Genomic DNA, 23,907 nt, shown 5'->3' with positions numbered 1-23,907 from the left:
ACAACATCTTCCTGGTGATCTCCAAGATCCCCTGTTGTCTGAGCTGTTTCCCCTAAAGGAGATATATTGTTCTCTCTTTTTTATAATCAACTTACTCTTCTGCACAAACATCTACGGCTCTGCTAGAAGAAGATGTTGCAGTTTACTAACCACAATTCTGCCTCTCGCAAACAGCAAACATACCCGTTCAATGCGCTCGTTTGGTAAATCAGTCACCAGAAAAAAAGGGGGATCTTCTTCGCATACACACGTAATGCTTACGAGCGACGAAGTAATGAATGGCTGGCCCACTGGATTAGACTTTCCCCAGGGCAGCCGCGTTCAAACGTCCTCGAAAACCACGAGGATGCACCGAGTTACGCCGCGAGTTTGCGAGCTCGATTGGGACCATCGATCGGTGCTGCCAAGCAAACAGGTTTGACGTCGAGCGGAAATGCGCACGCACCCCAACCCCAACCTCCCTTGAACCCCCCTCCCCACTCCACCCTTGGCCTCGACCAACCCTGGGGCGTTGCATCGGGGATTGCATCTGCTCCGATTTAAGCGCGCGATTGCCCGTTCGCAGCTACGTTCATTCAAAACGGGCCACGCATGCAGCCGTAAGCGATTGGAGTGGGGGGGGGGGGGGTGTGGAAGGAAGATTGAGAAGAAGCAGGATTAATGTCCAGATTCATCTCTCCCCAGCGTCCGGTGGCCGAAACGATGGCCGGGGCAAAATTAAAAAAAAAAGGGCAGCCATCGTCCCTAGCAGCGGAGTCACTTGAAGCCGCATCCGGTGCACCATTTTTAATCGTCGTGGTCTGAGGGTCTGCAAGCAGGGGAGCCTGAGGATGTCTATCCTCAAAATGACAGGTAGCAATTCTGGACATCCTTCTTGCCGGCTTTCGGGTGGGGAGAGAGTCCCCATGTTCGCGCTATTGCCAGCGTTCGAGCGCGAGGTGTTAGTTTGTGTTGCGTACATAAATCATTCCTGCAAGCAATTTTCGCTTTCCTGTGTTGGGTAAGAATATTCTTTTTTTTCTTTCGTCTTTCGATTCATTCATTCTCGTCTCGGGAATCGGGGGAAAGGTGGGTTTTTTTTGCCCAAATCAGACCGAGGAAGAGCAACTCAGAGTAGTTGAAGGTTGGAACACGAACACGAACGGGGGCTGGAAACACTTAAAAAGCCAATTTTCCTTGTTTTTTTTTTGGTTGGGATGTGCTGTTGTTGCGGTAGCCACTGTACGATCGCATCTTGACGCATCATCAAGCCGGTTAAAGGTCCCGAAAGAAGCGTACTAGTGTACCGATGGCACTGTGCAAGGCTGCCTGAGAGTAGCAAAACACCTATTTGAGCCGCACTACCGGGAGATCCTTAATTTATGTTATCACCCCACACACGATCAACCCAATGCTAGAAGCAGCAGCAGTGCAGCTTGCACAACGGGGGACCCTAAGGGGGACCCAAATCTGTGCCGGAGCTGAAGCGTACATTTCCTGCATCGGCCAAATCAGTTTAGTCGCGCAAATACGACACCGCGTAACGCACCGGCACCGGCACCGGCACCGAGAGCAGGCGTGCAGTGGCAGCAGCACAATTTTCCAATTTAAAGTCATCAGTTCTCTCGCGGCACTTACCGGTAAGGGGTTTACCCCGTTTTGGGGGCACTTTCCTGGGTTGGCCCCGGTTCCATTCTACGTCATGCCATCGTCGACAAACGGCACGTCGAAAACGGGCACACAGCGTCATTGTCTGCCACTTCTGCCATCTTGGGGCAGGATAAGCGAGACGATTCGATCAATTTCATCAAATTAGTTATTCGGGCAGATGTTCAAGTTCGGCCCGTTGCTGCAGAACGTAGCCGTACGGGTGGTGTTGCCCACCGCGGAAGACCGTTTGCGATCATTTTCACTGTAAGTTTGTTGATAAGTTGATTTTTAAGCGGCTCGATTGGATTGAGGTTGCTCACGCGGATTAAGTTGTTTTTGTCTGTTGTTTGTGGAGTTTTTTTTTGTCGTGGAAATATTTTGTATCTTTTATGCCACGCGCGGTTAAGGTTACTTGTTTTGGGCACTTTATCATTAATTTGTTTTTGGAATGAAATGTTGATAATGGGATTTATTTTACTCCTTAAAAATACTTCATTTACAAAGAGCATCAATACTGCGATCTTATCTGCTATGGTATCGATCGTGTTGATTGAACAGAATTGAAAAAATGCAACACAAAAATATTTGTGTTGCATATTTTCACTAAATATCTCAATATATTGCATATTTTTATAATCTTTAATTTGTCTTTTCTAAGTTGTTTTTAAAATCCCCTTTCATCGGTACTTGATCAAAATAAATGTTTCACATAAAATCAAATGTATACTGAGCCTGTTTTATCAATAAGTATCGCATGGAAGAAACAGCTTCTCTTTGTTTTTTTTTGCAATAAGAATTCTTATCCAGAGTGACGGACGATTTGTTTTTCATATAAATATATTTTTTCTCCCCCTATCATTTTCTTCCACCGACATGAACACGTGCGCAAGCTCGATCCATCGTCCTAAACCATCCGATCGTACGCCGGCCGCTCGAGAACGAACGTATCCCACATTTTCTTGCCCTTTTTTTCCACGAGATCCTAGCAAACGGCGGGTTTTTATAGGAATGGCGGCATTTTGTCGATCGCCGTTTCCGCTCCAAGTTATTTATTCTCCATCCCTCCCTTGCTGCTCTCTTTCTCTCTCTCTCTCTCGTTCACTCTATTTTCTGTTTCTTGCTCGCTTTTCTCTTCTATTTCTCTATCCCTCCTTTCCGTATCGCTTTATTTATTTTTTTTTTCCTTTCGATAGTTTTACTCCGTCGTGGCCGAGCGAGCAGCTGCTTCAACCCTCACTTATGCTTCCAACATCACGTATCCCGTTCGTTGACAGAAAAAGGGGAATCGAGTGTGGACGATTCAGCTCTCACACTACGGTCGCTATCGTCCGGCACCTACACTGGCGGCAATAAATTCATGTGCCCTTTTCGTCTTGGGCTCTTTTTGAATGAAACTTTTTGGGGGGGAGAGGATCTACTTTACTACAATCGAGTTGTAGCACAAGCTATAACTATTTGCCTACTCTCAAGACCCAATAATCGATGCTCTTGCTGCAGCTATTGCAAAAAAAATGGTCGAAAAACAAGTCATGTATAAATAATAGAAATAAATTTAAAAAACAACAAGTGAAGTTATACAAAATAATTTGATATGTAAAATTAAAAAATGACATGCAAATTGGAAACAAGGGAACGAAACTGGTAATAAAAGAGCAATATAATGTAATTAGAAACAAGAGCAAAAAATGAGTATAAATAATGACATGTCAATTGAAAGCAAGAGGAAAAAGCTTTACCAAATTAAAGCAAAAACAAAGGATTATTTCAAACGAGTTTACGTTCCTTAGTGCTTAATCTTATAACCAATCAACAGCTGTTGTAGAATCAAGAATATCATCTTTATACGATAATAAATTATTGCGCTTCTTTAATCGCTGCATTTTATCAACGAAAGGCCATTCTTTACGAAGTGCCTCGGTGATTACAAACTGTCAAAGGGTTACACTTTTATTTCGACCATATGACAACGTAAATATGCTAAGCTGGCCATGACGCAGCATTTCGTTCAATAAACAGGAAGTGCACGCATCATCCGCACAATCGAATGTCCATATTCCACTTCAAGAAATCTGAAAGCATTCAAGAGAGTGGAGAAGAAATAGAAATCCTCGAATACGTGGCTGCTGCAGGGCGGCTGTAGGCGGCCATACGTCGCTACACTTACTTCCAGAAGTGTATACTGCTGGTCTCTGCCAGCCTGCCCTTCGGCTGCACCATCTCCACCCACCCACTCACTCACCCCGTCCGTCCGGCAGCCGTTTTCAATCGTATCGAAGAGACCTGGTTTGAGGCGTTTTGATCGAGGAAAAGATTATGCTCGCTTACGCTGGAAATGCATACGAGGCGGCGAGGCACACGACGGACGGGTTCCAAAAACGGGAAACGGACCGTAGGAGTACGGGTGGTAGGGTGGGCGAGCGTGCGAGCGGAAGGGAAGGTTTTTTTCCTTTGTGTTTTTTTTTCCATCGTTTTTTTCAATCCTCCTTCGAACCGAGTAGTGGATGACAGCGGCTGGTGGGGAAGCGAGAGAAAGGGAGAGAGAGGAACTAAGGGACGAAGGGAAGGGCGGTAAGCGGCAACGTAGGGCACAACCACGGGCAGGTAGAAGGGATGAAGGTTAGCTCTGGCATCGCGGACAGTTTCTGTTTCGCTCCATTCATCGCGACACACCTTGGTTGAGTTGGCGGTGCTGAAACGAGATTTCATTCATAAAAACGTCCCACTCTCGCCGTCCCGCTCGGTGCGCCACCATCCGCTTGTGCTGGGTGTGCTACGACCAGGTGCGAGAGCGAGACAGCACCATGACGCGAGAGAGCGATGGCGCGCGGGTGCGCGCGCGCGCTCGCACACACACAAAACATCTCCCACGAGAGAGTGAGAGAGCCGTGTGAAAGAGAAGCACTCACAAACCAGTCACTCAGCGGATGGGCTAACGAGAGAGAGAGAGAGAGAGAGAGAGAGAGAGAGAGCGAGAGAGCGTGCGTGACTGGTCACTCACGCTGCATTGTGAGACGCACACAGTGACACACGTTTGCGATCAGTTTCGCAGCCCTCAGCACACAGGGCGCTGGCATGCGATGGACAAATGTGGACGATGATCATGTGAGGACCTGAAATGCCGTTCCTTGAAAAAGGGGCCCCAGCAGCAACGGCAGCATCATCGTCATCGATGACAGCAACGTCGACGGCGCCGTCGAACGGCAAAAACAGAAGAAAAAAATACACACCACGATCGCTGAGCAAAGGCGCGCCACCATGGGTGTGTTATTTCTGGAGCGTATACTCCCGTAGCGCCCCGGATAGACTGGTGTTAGTGCCACCATTTGAGGTGTGAGCGAGACGGCACCACTGCACACGCGAGCTGAGCGAATGGGACGGTGCGATACACCACACGGCCAGGGTGCGATATATCCGTTATATAATTTAATACACCGCCCCACGATGTATCGACCCACGACGACCCACGACCCAGTGCCCAGTGCCAGGCGGAAATCACCGAATTACGCGCTACGGTTGTGTGCGTGGGTACGGCCACACAGGCCCGGTTCACAGTGCGGTACACTCGCACGCGTGCGCTAGTGTGCGAGTGTACCGCACCCACGAGCGAGATGGCACGAGAGCGCTAGAGTACGCGCCGTGCACACGTCATCTCACTCGCGCACGCACTCACACCGTGCGAAAGAGCGAGAGAACGAAGTACCGCTCTCGTGAGTGCCCGGGTGTGCGCGCGGAGAGCCACGCAAAGGCGCTCAGCGTTGGCTTATGAATGAGCGCAAAAAGCGCTCAAAAATATTTTTATTCATTTTCGGATTTGAGGCGCTATCGGTCGTGTTGTGCGTGCGGTCCGTCGCGGGTTCGCTGCGCTCGAAGCGAACAGCCATCAAGCAAGCAAGCAAAGCCAAACAAGCAAGCAAGCAGGCTGCAAACAAAACAAAACAAAACAAAAAAACAGCAAAGAAAGAAAGAAACCCGTGCCCTTAACGAACCTGTGTGCTGTTGCGTGTGCAAGTGCAGTAAAAAGTGACAACGGCTTGTGGCGAGTGAAACTGTCCTTTTCGGTTTGGGGTTTTTCAGAAGAAGAAGCACAAAAGCCACCTCTAAAAAAAAAAGAAAAAGGAGGCTCAAAAACCCACCCACTCTCTATTTCGCGGCTTCACCTTCTGGACCTGGGCGCGATTCGCGATCCGCACCCAGTCAGTCAGTTTCACGGTTCACAGTTAAACCCGCCTCCCCCAGCCTGTCCACCCGCTCGCTCGCGCGTGTGTGTGTGTGTGTGCCTCGGTGTGTATGTGTGCGTGTTTGTGTGGTGGCGAAGCAAACGGTGAAAAAAAAAACCCCGCACCAGCCGTCTCTCGCGCGTATCAGTTAAGCCGTATACGCGGCCAAAAAGGGACGACGCCGCTGACGACGGCAACGACGACGGCGGCGACGGCACGCACAGTGTTGGTCACAAAAAACCTCGACGGCGCCTACTGAGTGCGCGCTCGCGTGCTCGAGCTGCACTGTGACAGCTTTAGGTGGAGGTTTTTGTGTGTGACACACACGAAAAAAAGAAAAAGAAAAAATCCACAAAACCCCACGGATCTTGCTGCGTGGTGCTTCCGGTTCCGAGGACGAAAAAGGACGGGTTCCCCCCGTGTGTGTGTGTGTGTAATGTCCTGAACCGTGCGAAGTGATTCGGGTTGCAGTTTTCCGCGACAACACCAGCAGAAAGCAGGAGAAAGTGTGCCGGGCGTGACAACAACAACAACACCGACGACGACGACGAAGGGTGATCATCCTCCCATCGAGGGGTGTTTGTGTGTTTGTGCCAGAGTGTGTGACAAAACCGGGGCTGTAGCTAGAAGCAAGGAGTTGCCCAAGAGCCAGGTTTCGTCCTTTCGGGAAAAAGGATGCATTCGGTGAGCCTTGCGAAAGGAGCACTGCAGAATCCTACCGTGGCGGTGATCCGACGGAAAAGGGCAAGACTCGCCCCGCACCAGCGACCCAGGGTGGCTTAGGAGTGAGTGTGTACGTGTGTGTGTGTGGGTGCGTGTGTACGTGCCACGGCACGGGTTGAGCAGAAAAAAAATAAAATTAAATTAAATAAAAAAAAAGTGTCACGAAAGCGCCATCAAAACAGGTGACCGAGAAGCGAACGTGGGATCGACACACGCAACAGAGAGAGAGAGAGAGAAAGCCGACTAGAGGGAGTGAGAGTCACAAGTCGAAAAAGCAAAAGCTAAATAAAAAAAGAAGGAAGGAAGTGTAATATTGATATTGGTGCGACAGTTTGAAAATTCGATCGAAAGCGCCCTACGCGCGTTTGCATTCCGTGGGCGTTTGTGTCCGTGTGCCTGTGTCTCTGTACGTGACCGTGTGTGTGTGCGTGGGCGTGTGTGTGTGTGTACGAGTGTCCGTGTGCTCCTCTTCTCCACCCCCCCCTCCCTGCCAAAAGGGAGGATGGTGTGCAGATAAGTGCTGCTGCCGCGTGAAGAAGCCGCCAGTTCGGCTGGTGAAAAATCTCACAACACACCACCACGCGATCGATTGGGGTGTGCTTTTTTTTGGTTTTTTGTGGTGTTCCGAAGCGTGGCAAGCGTCCACCAGGCAATCAAACCGAGAGAACGAGAGAACGAGAGAGAGAGAGAGAGAGACAGAAGCGAGCAGCAAATAGCAGAGACGCGCTCGTCTTGGCGTCCGTTGGCGGCTTACGGACGGATCTACGACGCCGAGATTCACCGCCTTTAGTTGCTTATTCATTATGTAAGTGCAGCGCCTGGCCGCATTCTCCTTTACTTACTTTACAGCTTACCACTCATCCTTCCTGCCTCTGGTCACCGAAAAAAGAAAAGGAACCCAACTGCTGACCCCCTCTTGGTTGGTGCGTGTGTGAGCCTTACGCGCGTCTAGCGTTACGTTGCACGTGTTTCCTTATCGCGCAAACACGCCAACCGAGCGTAAACAGCCGTTTGGTTTGTTCCCTCAGACGTTTGCCTCACCGTTCGACGGCGTTACTTTCCCTCGTCTTTTTTTTCCCCGGTCACGCACTCCGAGCGCAAAACCCGCGTTTTTCCGTTTTATAATTGCTTCCTAGCCGACCGATAACCGGGTGCGGTTGATGTGCGCCTGATAAGGATGCGAGAGAGAGGGTGGGAGGAGGGGGAGAGGAGTCTCCCTTTTCCACCCCACCATCGTCGCTTGGTATCTTCGATTTACGGCCACGGAGAAGAAGGAACTCGAAACACGTGTTTGTGAATGAGGCCATGCTGGCGACAACCGGAAATGGCCCACTTCCGGTGGGGGTTTTCTTGCGATGATGAAACTCGTAGGGATGGGGTGAACCTCCACCCTCTCACCCTCCCACTTGAGATCACACAAATCCCACCGCGGGAGTCACGATCCGCGATCTTCGATCCGATCGATGGATCCATTTAAAAAGAAATAACCGCCCACACTCACACCCCGGTAGGCGCAACACGCACACCACCGTGTCCGTACGATCGATCGATCGATCTTTCGTTGGGACACACACACGCACACACACGCACGCACATGATCAGATGGAAGGGAGGGAGACAAAAAAAGAAAACAACACCTCCTCGACGACGTGGTGGACGGTGACGCGGAATTCAAATTCTTTTATGAATGAAAAATGTCATCCACTCACTGCCACAATCACCACCACCACTACTACGAAGGCGTTCACTCCACCCCCGAGGATCACCCGCCTTAACCCCCGGGGTCTCTCTCTCACTCTCTCTCTCTCTTTCTCACTCTCTATCTCTTTGCTTGCTCGCGCATTCATCCCATCTTCTCACCCTCCCGCCCGCAACAAGGCGTCTTTTATTTTCGTCTTGCCAATTGCCGCTATTGGAATGCCACCCTCCTCCTACTCCTACTCCTTCCCACCCCCTCCACGTGAGGCGCCAACGAGTTCTCCCGCACCGCGCAAGTTGATTAGAATGGCCTCGAACAGCGCGCGCTGGTGGTGGGCGCGGTAAGCGAAACAAGAAGGAAGTATCTCGTTTGTGTCGTCGCGTTTGATTACGCGGCCTTAAACACACGCGCGCGCGTTCACCGTCAAATCCGGCCACGCAACGTGTGTGCGAGCGAGATAGCACACCTTTTTAAACGTCGACGTCGTCGTCGTCCTTGCTGGAAAGCAGAGAAGCTCCTTTCCCAAAAGGAAGCACAATTGTTTGCTGCGTCTAGTGTACTTCTTCGCTACACTACCTTTGAGGCGCTCGAACCATACTGCTAAACGGACTACCCGTGGCTACCGTGACGTCACGCGTGGATCTACGTCTCTGCTGTCAGCAGAGCGAGCGCGCGGTGTTGTGGTTGAAAATTACAGGTTTAGAAATAACGACGAGCACTGCAGTAGGCAAAATAAAAAAAAGGACGAAGCTGCGTGTGGTTGTGCGTTTTTAACACCGCCTCCCCTCCACCATTCCTACCCTTTTTTTATCCCGTGAAGGGGTCTCTCTTTTGTTGCTTCTGCTGCAACAGCTGCTGCGCTACCGGGATTACGCCGAGATCGCGAACCGGACCGAAGAATGGAGCAGAAGTATAAACAAGCAGAGCTTGACGGCCGTGCACGGGGGTTTCGCTAATTGACGAGCGAGCGAGCGGGTGTGTGTATGTGTGTGTGTGGTTCTTTTTTCCATGCGCTTTTGTTTTTCGACGATCATCTTTTCCCTCGAGCTTCTCAGGGGGTTGGATTTTTGGTTACAGAAGTGCATTGATCGTGTGCAATTGCCATTACATTGCGTGTTGAGGGTTGCGTACCTTTTTTCACCTCAACCAATTCATTCTCTCTCTCTTTCGCTCTCTCTTTCTCTCGTTCGAGAACTGTCCACAAATCCTCCCCAAACGCTGGCATCCCTCCTTTGCTTGCCAGCTGTACGGAGACGCTAGCAGGCACACACAGACGCAACACACACACACACACACTTAGACCCTGAGCCGTCGTTTAACCTTTTTCTTGGTCCCTCACGATCTGTAAGGCGGGGGAGAGGGTTTCACCATAGGTACAGCAGCATAAACTGCAAAACAATCTTCTTGACAGCGAGAAAGAGAAAGAGAGAGAGAGAGTACGAGGGTAACTGCGACAAAAAACAGCGACTTTGATTCATGATTATCAATCGACGAAGGCGACGACGGAAGCAAACGATTGCCCCTTCACAGTGATTACATGCTACTGATACTGGCGCATACAAAAAAAAAGCAAGGAAAAAAAAGGGCCCAATGGGGGGCCGCCGACTTCCTCAAGGGCTACCAGTTTTTGCCCCCCTCGTGGTGTGTGTGTGTGTGTGTGTGCGTTTGTTGTGTTAATTCTCCCTTTGGCGTTGGACGAGTCTTTTGCGCTGAATGGAGGCTGATTGTGTTGCCTTTTTTTTTTCTCTCCACATTTTCGTTCGTTCGCTCGATTTGATCGTTAAACTGCAACGAGTGTCTCTCGGCGGGCGTTTGTTTCCCCTTCTTTCATGTGGCATTAATTACTGGTGTCACACACACACACACGTGCCCCATTTCCTCGCGTCTTTACCTTGTCACCATTCACCGGTCAGGGACGTCGAGGTTGGATTATGCGGGGGGTTGGGAGGCAGCCTGTTGTCTCACAATGAAGGCTCTTCAGGGGTGGGGGGGTCAATGGGTCTAATGGTGCGAAAGAGCCCTCTCCTGGGTCACTCTTAAAAATATCAGCACACAACCTTAAAGTGTGTTTGGTTGCTGCGTGAGGAAATAGAAAAAAAACGCCCTCAACTGGAGGCTCGGGCTCATTTGCGCCCTTTCCACACGTGGTAATGCAATAATGCACCCTAAAAGGGGGACGGGGAGGAGGGGGGCACATATTGTACCCTCCCACACCCACCCACCCCTCCAACACAGGTGCGCGACGCATTTTGTGTCGTTTTGGCATAAAAATGGTGGCCTCGGCGCGCTCCCGAAAGTTGAACGAACCCGCGGGTTGTGGGCTTCCCCGGGGGATGGAGGGGGGGGAAAGAAGGGTGTGGCTGGAAACTCCCGTGACCCGAGGAGGGGGGGGGGGGGTTGGAGAGGGCTTACGAAATTCCTTCCACCTCAGCGCTTCCATTGTGGCGATTCGCGAATTCATTGTTTAATTTTTCGTGGCCGCGCGTCTGTCTGCTGATTGTGGCCCTTTTTTCTCTCTCTCTCTCTCTCTCTGTGCCAACTCGCGAACAAGCGAAGATAAACGCATCCCTCCCCACAAACCCTCCCCCTGCTTGAGAAAAGGACGAAGGGTCAGTTAAAAATAACGCCCTCTGCGCCCTTTCAATCGATCGTGGAGCAGTCTGTTTTTTTTGTTGTTTTGTTTTTAGGGGGGAGGTTTGTTTGTTGTTTATTATTGTTGCACGTCTTTTCGTTGGTGTTTGTTTGTTTGTTTGTTTTTCGTTGCGTTTCATTTCGCTTTTCGCCCGAGATGATGCCCCGTCCCACCCCCGAGCCGAGAGATTAAACGAATCGAAAAGGAGGAGAATTCTGGAAGTCTCATCTGGGAATAATCCACCCGTCGGTGTATTTTACGACCTGCATTCCAGCGTGTTTTCTCGCGCGCGCGCGTGCCTGTGTGTGTGTGTAAACAGGAATGTTGGGGGTGAAAAAATGCTCCCTTGCAGCTCCACGGACGTGTGTGGGACCCTAATGAAGCCCTCCCAATTCGTCACCTTTGGCTCGTTTTCAAATTGCCACGAGTGCAGCTCTCAAATGTTGGTGCATTTGTGTGAAAAATTAAACCAACCACCACCAACCGGTCCTGTGCAAATTTCATCCCATCGCCGAGGCGCAATATAGTGCGCCCTCATTTTTTTTTTGCTCCTGCTGACCACCACCCACTCGCAGGATGTGTGGGCGGTGAATGGAAAATTCCACCCTACAGAATAGTGTGAGCAGGTCGTGAGATGAGAGAATGGCCCGTGAGAAACAAGGCCACAGTGAGAAGGAACAAACACCCGTCACCATAGGGTTTTCTCACTCTCACTGCCGGTGTTTGGGTGTCGTTTGCTATCTCGCTCGCGCGTCCTTGATGGGGTCATGGTGAACTACTGCGCAGGTGCGCAAAGGATGCGTGGTGATTGATGACAATCCGCGAGCCGTTCTTTCTAACCGCGCAAAACACCTCCAGGAAGGGTCTTTTTGGGGTGGTGTGATTTTTGGATGATGGGACGGTGCGAAAATGTCACCAGAAATTAAGGAATTACAGGCCGCGAAAGTCGTTTGCTAATGGGGATGTCCCTTGGTGGTGGCTGTAACTTAAAGAAAAAAGAGCCACCCTTAAAAGAAGCACTGGAAAGGAAACGATGACGCCTCCCCTCCTTAGTGAGAAAAGGGGCGTTAAAATCCTGGAGCTGAAAGCTGCCTAATGAGCGTCGCTTTTCGATTGCCGTCCTCGAGCCATTCATTTCGTCCTCGTGAGAAAGTGAAGGATGTGAACCTTGCCTCATCGTGCTTTAGCTGGCGAAAAAGGCAATGACGCCCGCGAATGGGGGTGGCAAAATTAGGCGCCCTTTCTCTCTCTCTCTCTCTCTCTCTCTCTCTCTCTCTCTCTCTCTCTCTCTCTCTCTTTCTCTCTCTCTCTCTCTCTCTCTCTCGCGGATGATTGGGCCACATCAACCGGAAGGCGTCACTCCTGGTTCGATTCACTAAAGAATTGGTCCAGCGGCCAGCACCGTAGGATGAAGCGAATCAAACAGCCCTTTAGCAGCAATCGGTTGGCACGGAAACGAGGCAAAAAGGGCTCCCGAAATCACGCCTAAAAATTGCGCAATGTCTCCCACGGCGCATCCTTTTGCATCCCTTTAACAGGCGCCCTTTGTCGAGAGATTCTAACACCGGTGGTGGATAGAAACCCTTCCATCGAGGTACTTCCCGGTTTTTGCGAAAACGTGGGAGAATCGCTTGCGTACGATCACATTTACACGCAACCGACGGTTTGAAATGGCCGTTTTTTTTTCGGCGTTTCTCGTTTGTTTTTTGCTCTCCTGTGTTGGATGATTATTTTTTTTGCTGCGTTTTCAAGCACTTTTTTTCATTTGTTCCGTTCTTGCTTATTATCTCCCTCGTTTCAACGGTCGCTTCGTTTAAAAAAAAACCAGGGCCCTACAACCGGAAGCCACAACAGCAGATGGACTTTCTCCCGTGGGAACCAGCGCTAAAGCGGAAGTGCGCTTGATTAAATGAAGCGTAATCGCGTGTTGCAGATGCATCGGCGGAGGAGAGATGCATCCCGTAGGGTGGCGTGGATGCGCTTAACTGCATCGCACTGTGTAGCTTTTTTCTTTACACTCTTTTTGCGTCCTTTTTTTTTTCTTGCTCTCCATCGACCGTGCGTGTTGCGATCGGTTCTCCCTACTTTTTTAAGTGGAGTTTTTGTTTTCGATCTCCTCGTTTCTGATCGTTGTCCTGTTGCGATTTACGCACACATGATGCTCCCGAATCTTCCGATCTTTTTCAGCGCCATGATGGTGGTGATTTTTGGCGAAAGAAAAAAAAACGGCTAATAACGGCGCACCGCCAAACGGGGGGCCAAATTGTCGACTTCCGATGGCACATCCGGTGGTGTAATTGATGATTGCAACGAGACGAGAGCCGCCCTTTTCTCGCTTCCTCCCTCGAAGCCACCCTCCCTCGGGCCAGCAATCGAGCAGCAGCAGCAGCAGCAGCAGCTGGTTCTCGTTGCGTAACCGAAACTGACCCAAATGCTGGCGAGAGAAAAAGGCACGTCGAGCGGGGCCAGTACAGCCAAACACTAACACCCCCCGCTTTTTCGAGAAGCCCTTTTTCGTTTTGTTGTGTTTTTTCTTTTCTTTTCCATTCGACCCAAGACGCGGTGTTTCGTCTCAACACGTCGTTTTGACACGAGGCACACTTGTGTCAGGTTGGGGGAGGAGTGAGGGGGGGGGAGAACAAGGGCGAAAGTGTGGGTGGTGAAAGGGAGGAGCCTTCTCCCTTCTCCCTTTGCTCCGACTGTGGCGAACACAAGAAGAAAAAAAAAACCAAAACAAAACGCGACTCGTAGGCAACGGCGAGAAGCAGGCGAGAGAGAGGTCGATAACCTTGTTTACTTCACTCTCCCCCGGGTGGGTGGGTGTGGTGAAGGGCCGCGACGAGGGCACCCGTCTGAGGGCAGGAAAGGGAGCACTCGAATGGGAAAGAGAGAGAGAGAGAACAAGAAAAAAAAGGGTCGGGAAAACGCCGTACGATCATGAATTGAGGGAAAAGAGAAGAGGTGGGTGCGCGTGTATGGGTGTGTGTGTGTGTTGTGACGATCGTCCTCCCGTCCCTTAGGGTTTTGGGGTTTTTTTTTTTATAACCACCCCCTCACTCACCTGCTCTATCCTGTGCCACCGTTTTGGGCAGCACAAAATAACGCCAATGGGGCCTCTGCCCTTTTTTCTGCCGTGCCAGACGGAAGCATTCAACGGCAGCATCATCATCGTCATCATCGTCATCATCGTCATCGGTCACGATCGAGATGATCGTCTCGTATTAGGGGGTAGCCTGTGCTTCCGCGCACATCACCGGGCCCTTTTTTTTTTCTTCAATCAAGCGCCCTCCTTTTCCTTTTTTCCCTTAAGCCCTTCTCGCACTTGGACAGCGGATGGGTGGGTGAGGGGGGGAGGGGGGGGGGGTTGTGACAAGAAAGGAAAGAGGTTAAACACCTTCTCGCCAAGGGCTCGCTCTGGTCTCTTCGAGTCGTCGAAACGCGTGGTGCAGCAACACGTCCAAAGAGCGAAGGGTTCGCGCCCTAACAAACACACAAACACACACGCACACACCCTGGCTGCAATGAAAAATTGCGGATTTTCCAACCCAGTGCCAGCTTTTCACTCCCCCTGGCTGGTGGAAACTTCGCCCCACTCTGTTTCAAGGGCTCGCGGTCTAACTTTTTCACCTCAAAAGGGGGCCAACCTTTCAATCGGCCATTTCATTCAGCGGATTCGATCGCCAACAGCCGTATCTATCCGTTGGTGTTTGTATGTGTGTGTGTGTGTGTGTCTTCCCTTCATCACCCACTTCCCTCCCCCCCCCCTCCACAACCCCTTTGACTCCACGACCTTCGACGCCGTCGTCGTCGTCGTCGTCTATTTCAGCTGATGGCAGCTTCTGCTGTTACACGTTCACCTTAATTCCCCGCGCAGCTCATTCCGAAGCCTTCTTTGTCTGCTGCCTCTCCCTTTCTCTCTCTCCTTCCCTTCATCACCCACTCTCCACCCCCCCACCCACCCTTGGTAGGTGCGCTGGCAAATCCGGTTCCAAAACCCGGTTCTCTGCGTCTGCACAGACGAAGGACGACAACGACCGGGGAGCTGGTGGGTGGGACTGGACACACTCGATTTCTCTTTCCCCCGGCTTCGCGTGATCTCCCGCTCTTGCGTGTGCCCTTGCGGTCACGCCCCTCCCGTTTCCCCCATCGTGGCCCTTTTCTCCTCGAGAGAAACTTCATCAATTGGTGTTTTTTTTTCGGCGGCAGCAGCTTGGTGGCGGGAGAGAGGCGTGTAAGGGAAAGGGGGTGGGTGATCGACAATCCCGGGGACATAATTACAAACGATGATGATCGAAATGAGGATTTGTTTCTTCGCGCGCACGCACCCCCGCCTCTAGCAACGGCCTTTTGGCTGGTTTGGTTCGCTTTCTCCACTCCGAAGGGCGGGGTAGAGGGACGCGTTGGGGGAATCAAATTAAGGGTTTGTGGCTCACTTTTCCTGTGGTGATCGTGTGCGTGCGTGTGTGTGTGTGTCTGTGAGTAGCCGCCTCGATGTCGCGCCAATGGTTTGTCGCCAGCGTCCAACTGAGGGCTCTAAAAGGGGGGAATTGGAGAGGGAACACACATACACACACACCGCTGTTTCACTTTCCCCATGTCGCCTCCCCTTCCCCCCATTCCACCAGCACAAGCGATCTAATTTAATTTGATGATCGGACAGGTTTTTTCTTTCTATCCGAGGCGTTTGTTCGCAGCCTCGCGGATCGCCCTTAAGGCGTCCCTTTTCGACCGACCAAAGGGGTGTGTGGGGGGAGTGGGGGGGGGGAGGGAGAGAGAGAAAGGATGGTCAGAGTGTGGAGCTCCGCGTCCCCCTTTTTGTTGCGGGTCGTCTTGGGTTCTGAGGTTTTCTCTCGACTCGAGCCTCAGCCCGTTCGATGGCCCTTTTGTGGCCCTTTTTGAGGCCCTTTCCGGTGGCTCTCTCTCTCTCTCGTTCTCTCTTTTGCTCCTCTCACTTAGCAGCAGTATGGCTTCTGGGCGTGCAGAGGCATGGCTGGAAATTGCACACAGCTTCAGGCGGGGTTGGATTAGCTGATCCCTTCTTGCACCTTGCATTCGTCACGTCGTCCTGGACGTTTTTGGGTCACATTTGCACGTCCCTTTCGAGTGGTGGACGAGTGAACGAAAAACCCCCGATGGTAGCGTGCCTAATGATGATCATATAAAAGCACAATAACCTGGTGTGTCCTGAGGTTCTGAGATGCTTTTTACGACACACTCAGTCTCAGTCGTTTGGAAATTGGCGCTGGGTAGGTCGCAAGGGACCGAAAAGAAGGGCAAACCTTCCCAAACGGCAATGGCAGGAGATCAATGAAGCCCAAAGCCACTTGAGAGGGCGCATCTTCAGCTCGGTGAGCCTAAATCCTTGACCTGGTGAGCCGGTATTTTTGAGCAGCTTCGTTGACGTAGAACACAAGGAGTAGGTGTCCTTCCACCACCAGGTTCATTGATGATGACACCGACGCGTCATCACCGTCATTTTGGCTGGCGGAGAGGCGGCAATTTAGCAGACCTCGGAGACCTTCCATAAACCGTTCTTTTCACCTTTCGCACATTCCGCGCTCTCAGACCAACGAAGCAGCCTCATTTTCACGCATTTCCAAGGAGCAATAAATGGTCAGAAGACGACCTTTCATCAGAAGACGTCGAGGAGACTCGTCGAGCCCAGGTACACGAGGAGTTGCGAATGAGCCGTTCTGCTTTTGGAAAGCCTCTAGGCTTCATTTTTGCAACCTGCCGTACCTGAACGAGACCGAGCTTTCGATTGCCCCTGGTACGGGGTTTATTTTTGCTTGCGGCCCGTTTTTTTTTTCGCCGGCTGTGAACGCTGATTTATGGCTCCCCGACCTTGGGTGAGGCCGTCCTGCTTCACCCGAAAACCCCCGGGGGAAACCTCTTGAAATCCGCCCCGGGGTGTCCTTTTATTGGTGGCTCCGAAGCGTCTCGCGTGGAATATCCCTCGAAGAAGCAAAAAAAAGGGCGCTTTTCTTCGCTCTGCCGGCGTTTACCTTCCGTTCGGCGTGCATGGGGTTTTTTTTGGCAACAAATTATGCTCGGTTCCGAGATGCGGTGGTTGTTTTGTAAGGGAAAAAGTCTTGCCAAGCACAACTTTACGCCGAGTCGCGCTTAATACAAGAAGCAAAAGAGTTGCGCTATCGAGATTGTTTATCGATCCACCACGAAATTGCTTATTTAGATGCGATTAAACGAAGGTAAAATAACAACACCGAGCCGGGTCGGGTTTATTTATTTTAGATTCTCCCTTCATTGGCGCGTCTTGCGCAAAGTCGGACGAAAAATATTCACCAAATGGCGCCACCAAAAACCTATATTTGCTTTAAATTAAAAACTAACGCTAAACGTACTTGAGAGAAGGCTGGAAAGAAAAAACGCTCGATCGCTCGATTCAGGTCAGAATAACATCGAGCGATCACGTCTGGGGCTTATTCTCGCCAGCAGTGGTTTAGAAGTAGAAGATCTTGCGTTGGTACTCCTTCTTGAAGCTATTTGTCTGTAAAACCCCTCGATCTTGGGTTGGTTCGGTACACTTAACTGCTCAAGAAACAACGCAACTCCTTCGATCGATCGTAATTTATCGTAAAATAATTGTCAACTACGGAGACGCAAATGGTACAGACAAAAAAAACCCCGTTCAACCCAACGAATGGAATGTTTCTCCGACGATCGCGAACGATCGCGACACGCGCAAAAAAAAGGCAAACTCTCCCCTTTTATTAAACAAAAAAAACGAAGAAAAAAAAAGCCCCCTCACAACAAAAGCGCAGGCCAGAAGCGAGGAGCGAGGTGTTATAATGCCTGGCGCCAGTGGGTCGTTTCATTCATTCATACGTTAAAAATGGAAATCTCACGCACGCGGGAACGCCGCGCGCACGCCTTTTCGATTTCCAGTTTTCAAGCCGAGCTTCTCGCGAGGAATCCAGTTTTGCGGAGTCCGTTCCCTTTTCGTTCATCTATTTGTTGCCTGTTGGTGGGGTGTTTTTTCCATTCTTCTTCTTCTTCTTTTACTTCTTCGCCGTCTTCTGCATCTCTTGGTTGGCTTTTTTTTTCTCACTTGTCCTCTACCGCCTACCCTGCTAAAGCTCTAACGAGAGCTAAAATCGCGCGCGATGACCTTCCTTTTTGTCGAATGTGGCGCGTCTCTGCCGTGTGTCGCGGAATGGAAGGTGAAACTATGCAAATTAAGATTAGCCCGTTTGTGTTTGTATTTTTCGAACCTCCTCCCTCTCCATCCGTAATTTTCAACCCCCTTCGAGGGGAAAATATACGCAAATACTACGCCTAAACTAAATCACATCCCGGTGGAATCGAACACAGTACGCTTTACTGCGCTTCACTAGCTTCCTTCTAGCAGGTCGCGAAAGGGCTCGAGTGAGGTGGTTGAAATTTGGAACCGACACGGCATAAATGTGCCCTGCTGAGGTCGCGTTCGAAGGGTGGACAAAAAATGCGCGGAATGCAAACAAAACTGTGCCCGCGTTTGCAGCAAAAACAAACGCGGCCACATTCGTGCACACAGCAAAACAACACACAGGGAAAGTGGAATCGAAGTGATAGAGGGAGAGAGAGTGAGTGAGAGAGAGAGAGAGAGAGAGAGAGAGAGTAAGAGGTGTAATGGAGTACCTTCAGAAGGGAGAACTTCGCTAACTTGCTGATAATGATTAATAGAGCGAAGAATGTGTTCGAAGCGTGACCCGGGGATTGTTGAAATTATTGTGCCAGGTTCTCGAGAACTCTCGCATTTTTGTTAGGGTCCTAGGGGTGGTTAATTTTTCCACCGAAAAGCACAATTTTCCAACGGTGGGTTTCAGGAAGGTTCCTCAACAGGATTTAGGGTCTTGTCAGAGATGACAGGAGCAAGCTACGACGATTCTGGAGCAAAATGTCAAAACATCTTGATGAGCACCTGTCAAAGTGGAATAACAACATTCTCTGATCCTTATTTTTTTCCTTTCACACCTTTTCCACCACATCAGAAGTGGAGTTTTGCCAATTTCGAACGATTTTCTTCCCCCACTGTGCCCGTATCTAATTGTGTGTTTCTTTCGTTGCTTTTTTCTTTCTTCTGTTCTCGCCCCACCCACAACCCACGCAACCCTTCACCGGACGTCGCCCACCTTCGCTTCGGCTCCAGAAGGCGATTAACAAAACGATGACGACGGCTTTTGGCGGCCCGCGGCTGATGACGACGAAGCAGAAGCAGACGACGCAGCAGCGAAAACACGACGAAACCCACCAGAAGAAGGCCCAACAACAGCAGCAGCAGAAGTACGACCCCTATTGCTACCAAAGCGACACTAGCGACGCGGCTTCCGGCGGCCAAACGACGAACCTGACGACGAAGACGAACATTAGCAGCAGCAGCAGCAGTACGAGAGGAGCGCCTAGGACGCAGGCCGGCGCGTAAGGGCGCCACCCCCCACCCCCCTTTCCTCCCACCTCCCTTCTCCACCAAAACCCACCAGCCCCTCCGCGACCGATCCGACGAAACAAAGCGGGCCCCGTGACACGTGGCATGGATCGGCGCAATGGCGGCCCCAGTTTGGCGCCCCCTCGGCCCCCTAAGTCTCTGCCCCGCGTCCATCGTCCCCGGGCCCCGGACCCTGCGCCAACGAGCAGCCCAGCCCCGGCGATGATCGGCAGGATGATGGCAGGAACCGGCAGTGGCGGAACCGGCGGTAGTGGTGGTGGGAACCCTTTACAGCGGTATCCTGACACCATCAGCCCGACGCCCCCGCAGCTGTCCCCGAAACCGAGGCACCTGGTCGGCAGCAACGGCAACAATAACGCTAGTAGCAACAGCAACAACAATAACGATAATATAAATAATAATCATAATCGTAATAGTAACGTTAATGCTATTTTTATGAATAATAATCCTCATAATCATACGAGCCCGACGGTGGCCGTGAGCGACGGCGGTGGAGGAGGAGTAGGAGGGCATACGTTTAGCAACAACGGCGGTAGCAGTAGTAGGAGTAATAGCAGCAGCAGCAACAACAGCAGCAGCAGTAGTAGTACTAGTAATAGCACGAGCAGTAGTAGTAATGTTAATAATATTAATAATAATAATAATAATAATACTAGCGGTAGTACTAGCAACGGTCGAAGCGGCAGTAGTCAACCCCATCAGCAGCACCATCATCATCATAATCATCCGCATCAACATCATCATCATCATCATCATCATAATCACCCACACCAGCAGAGCAATCGAAGCATCGGAAGCACCTCTTCCACGGTGTCCTCGGTGTCTTCGAGCTCCTCGACGGTGGCATTGTTGAGGCCCCAGATTGCACCCCTCGTGCCACTGCACCCCCGTACCCGGACACCTCCACCACCACCGTTACCCCCGCACCACCACCGCCCAACGTCACCAACCGGCAGCAGTACCTTCGCTCGACGGCGCCCAAGCCCAACCAATCCGGCGACGACGCTTGGTGCAAGTATTCCGCCGGTGCAGTTGCTGCTGCTTCCGGTCGATCAACCGCTGGTGGTCGGATCCGGTTCCCCGAGTCCCGCCTCAAGCCCCACGACACCGGTAACACTGGCCGCACCACGCCCGGAAAACGAACGGCTCGCCAACGAGTACGTCGATACGCCTTTTGGTCGTGGTGGCGTCGGTGGTCCTGCCGTTGGGGCCAACATCATTCCATCGGTGGGTGGGGGATCCGTGGGTAGTGGTGGTGGTGGTGTTGGTACCGGTGGTGCTGGAGGACCACACCCACCGGAAGCACCGGAACCGGTAGCGGTAATAACGGGACAACCACGACCTGCAGCAGATCGAGGATCAGGTGCACGATCACCTGCAATCGGTGGTGGACCGGGTCGTGTGGTGAAAGCTGGTGTCGAAATGGTTGTAGGACGCAATGCCCTTGGCGGTGCTGGTCAAGGTCAAATGGATACAGCCGCAATGGCGCGTTCGGGTTCACCCGTCATTACGAAGCAACCGTCGAAAAAGAAAGATGGTTCCGATCGGCACGAGCTGTTGGAGTTGGATTTGCACCACCACCATCACCATCACCACCACCACCACCACCGGCACCATGGGCGTGCGGCAGTGGCCACGGTCGGTGGTGCCGGCGCTGGTGGTGCTGGTGCAGGTGTTGGAGGTGGCACCGGCACGGAAGGACTCGATGGAATCGGTTCGATTACGTGCCCCCGCTGTCGCCGGTGTCGGTGTGAAGAATGCCAAAAACCCAGGCCATTACCGTCACACTGGTTGTGCGATAAAAGCTGCCTGTGCAGTGCCGAGACGATCATCGATTATGCATCCTGTTTGTGTTGCGTGAAGGCCCTCTACTACCACTGCTCGAAGGAGCACGAGTTCGAGCGCGAAGTGATGGGCCCGGACGGTGTTCCTGAGACGGAAACCGTATCCTGTGCCGATGATCCGTGCTCGTGTGTGCCTCACAAACGCACCACACGCTGGGGTTGCTTGGGTGCGTTATCCTTGGCGTTACCGTGCCTCTGGTGTTACTGGCCGATGCGTGGCTGTGTGGCCGTTTGTGCACGGTGTTATGCGAAACATTCCCGCCACGGGTGTCGCTGTACGCAACATCCGGCTTCACCGGCGGGTTCCGGTCCGGCATCACCGTTTGGTGGTGTCCCTAATGGGGGTCTCGCTGGTGGTGGTGGTGCGACACATGGAGGTCCTGGCGCTTGTGTTGGACCTGATGGGCGTGAGCAACGTGCAAAGGGTGATTCAGCGGATGCGGATTCACCGTTGCATCATCTGCATCAACACCTGCGCCATCATCAACACCGATTAGGGCCGCCGGGTGCGACTGGTGCGGATTTGACCACACCCGAAAAACGCCTGCTTGACGCAGGTCCTGACGCCTACTGACGCTGGTGGCGATGCTGGACCGAGCGCGGCCAGGACGATGGTGACGCCAGCGATACCAGCGTGGATCACTGCGAGTACGATTACGACGATGACGCCACCATGGTGATGATGATGCTGCACCTCTAAACCCTGGCTGGTGGGTGGCTTGCGATCGTTTCCGTTCCAGGAAACCGCGTCACTTCCGGTTGTGTTGTGGTTGCGTGCTATCGAGCTGATCGAGGGTTTAGCGTTGGTTCCGGTTTGGAAGGACTGTTGGAGAGGAATACAACCCCCATCTCATCTTTAATCAATGTTGCGTGCTGTTCCTCGCAACTCCTGCCAACTGATGCAGGAAGGATACGCCGTCTGGCATTTCATGCGTTGGTAGAGGGATTCATTCACGCATACCTGTGACTGCTGGCGGACGAATTCCGATCCATCGGCACCATCTGTCGAGCGAATTGCCCTTGGCATGCGGGTTCTTCGGCAGGACCTGCAGCATCCTTTTTTCTTCATTCTTTTTTGCTGCGCCCTGCAACAAACGCAAAGCGAGACATTCAATACGGCGAAGGTTTCGCTTTTTTTTTCTTCTCCTTTTTGTCCTTCCCCGCTTTTCCGGCGGTGTTGTGTGGAATGCGTTTTGTGTGCCTTCCTTCCACGGCCCTTTTTCGGATTGTGTGTGTTTTTGTGAGCAGCCGGTTCTCATTGTGGGCGATCTCTTTCTTTTCACTTTCCTTACACTGTTTTTTTTTTTGCGTTCCGTGTGCGTGTGTTTTTCTCCCGAAACCGGAGCTCAAATTTCCTGGAAAAGTCTGACCCCCGAGAGCCCTGGCCGAGAGCAAGGATATGCCGTTTGTTTTGTTGATATCTTGGCCACCATCTCGTGCTCGAACTTTGACGTTTCGCTCCCGCCAGAATGCATGCACTGTCAGTGTCACTAGCTGCACTTAATGTCTGCCTTTCATTTGATTTGGTGGTTTGTTATATTGTTTTTTTTTGCTGCTCGCTCTCGATCTGCAAAATAGATCACATGTTATTTTATTACGCTCCCATGCGCACGGAAGAAAACGTGCGTCATCGGCGCAGAGCGGTTAAAAATTCGCTGCAATTCAAACGCGAGCGCGCGCGCACAAACACACACACACATGTCTGTTTATTCAAAAAAAAAAATAAACACCTTCCTTCGCGATCTCGCGTTTTAAATAATAATTCGGTGGGATTTTTTTTGGCAACCCCACGAGCAGGGCGGGGTTGGATGCTTCTCGTGCGCAAATGGCGTTGTGAAATGCGTTGCGACGCCACGTTTTGCCGCGGCCGAGTTTGAGAGTTTTTAAAAATAAAATTCATTCATAAAACCCCACAGTGGGTGGGGAGGCACCCAACGGACAGCAGCAGCTGGCGGCTGAGATGAGATGAGTGGTGGTGGTAGTGTGCGAGCACGGTTCCGCTGGTGAAAATGTATGTGTTTTTGTTCGCCATAGTCACGGTGTGCTAGCGAATTTAATCGTTTAGCCGTTTTTCTGAAGCAAAAATGTCGCCTATTTCAGCATTTATTTGCTGCAAGCTTCTTTGGTGATGGTGTCTACGATTCTTCCATGCTATGAAAGCAGAGTAGTTCCGCTAGCAAACCCTCGAGTACATCCTTCACCGGAATTTCTCCCAATCCACCTAAAGCACCCCTTTACTTGTCGGTTTTACCGCTTAACAGTAGGAGTTGGCCATGTCACCTACCAGTATCATTCCGCTGCTATCCTACTACGTAGAAACAGGAGGAAAAACATCCGCCCCTTCCCAACACAAACTCGATCACGAACGATCGGCAAACACACCACACACACACATACACGCATAGACCGCGGCACACGAACAAAGAGCGGATGGGGGAAGACAAAGCGCATAAAACATGGAAAAGAAAACAAAGCAAATGAACTCAAGATTTCGAGTAGGATTTAATTTCCAGTATTATCTAGTCGTGCATTATAGTGTTGTAAAAAAAAAGAGCGAGAGAGAGAGAGAAAGAGTTAAAGAAATAGATGAAAGGCGAAAATGATACAAGTTGAGCATTGGATTAGCACCGCGGTTGCGAAGGGACAAAAATGCCAAGCGATGGGAAAACAAATTACGGGAAAACAGGGGAGAAAAGCCGAGCAGAAGAAGCAGCAGG

General features: G+C 51.3%; 1 protein-coding gene across 1 annotated transcript; it reads left to right on the top strand.

Annotated features, from left to right (window-relative positions):
• The first annotated feature begins 5,443 nt into the window (after positions 1-5,443).
• LOC128724423 (protein sprouty) lies at positions 5,444-21,764 on the top strand. Its single transcript, XM_053818148.1, has 2 exons — positions 5,444-7,374; positions 19,050-21,764. The coding sequence occupies exon 2, from the start codon at positions 19,431-19,433 to the stop codon at positions 21,762-21,764; it is 2,334 nt and encodes a 777-aa protein (XP_053674123.1). The 5' UTR covers positions 5,444-7,374; positions 19,050-19,430.
• The last annotated feature ends 2,143 nt before the right edge of the window (positions 21,765-23,907 follow it).

The sequence above is a fragment of the Anopheles nili genome, chromosome 3, assembly GCF_943737925.1.
Source record: "Anopheles nili chromosome 3, idAnoNiliSN_F5_01, whole genome shotgun sequence".
Classification (NCBI taxonomy): domain Eukaryota; kingdom Metazoa; phylum Arthropoda; class Insecta; order Diptera; family Culicidae; genus Anopheles; species Anopheles nili.
Note: the sequence above shows the minus strand (reverse complement) of the source record. Positions and strands in the feature narration are given on the sequence as shown.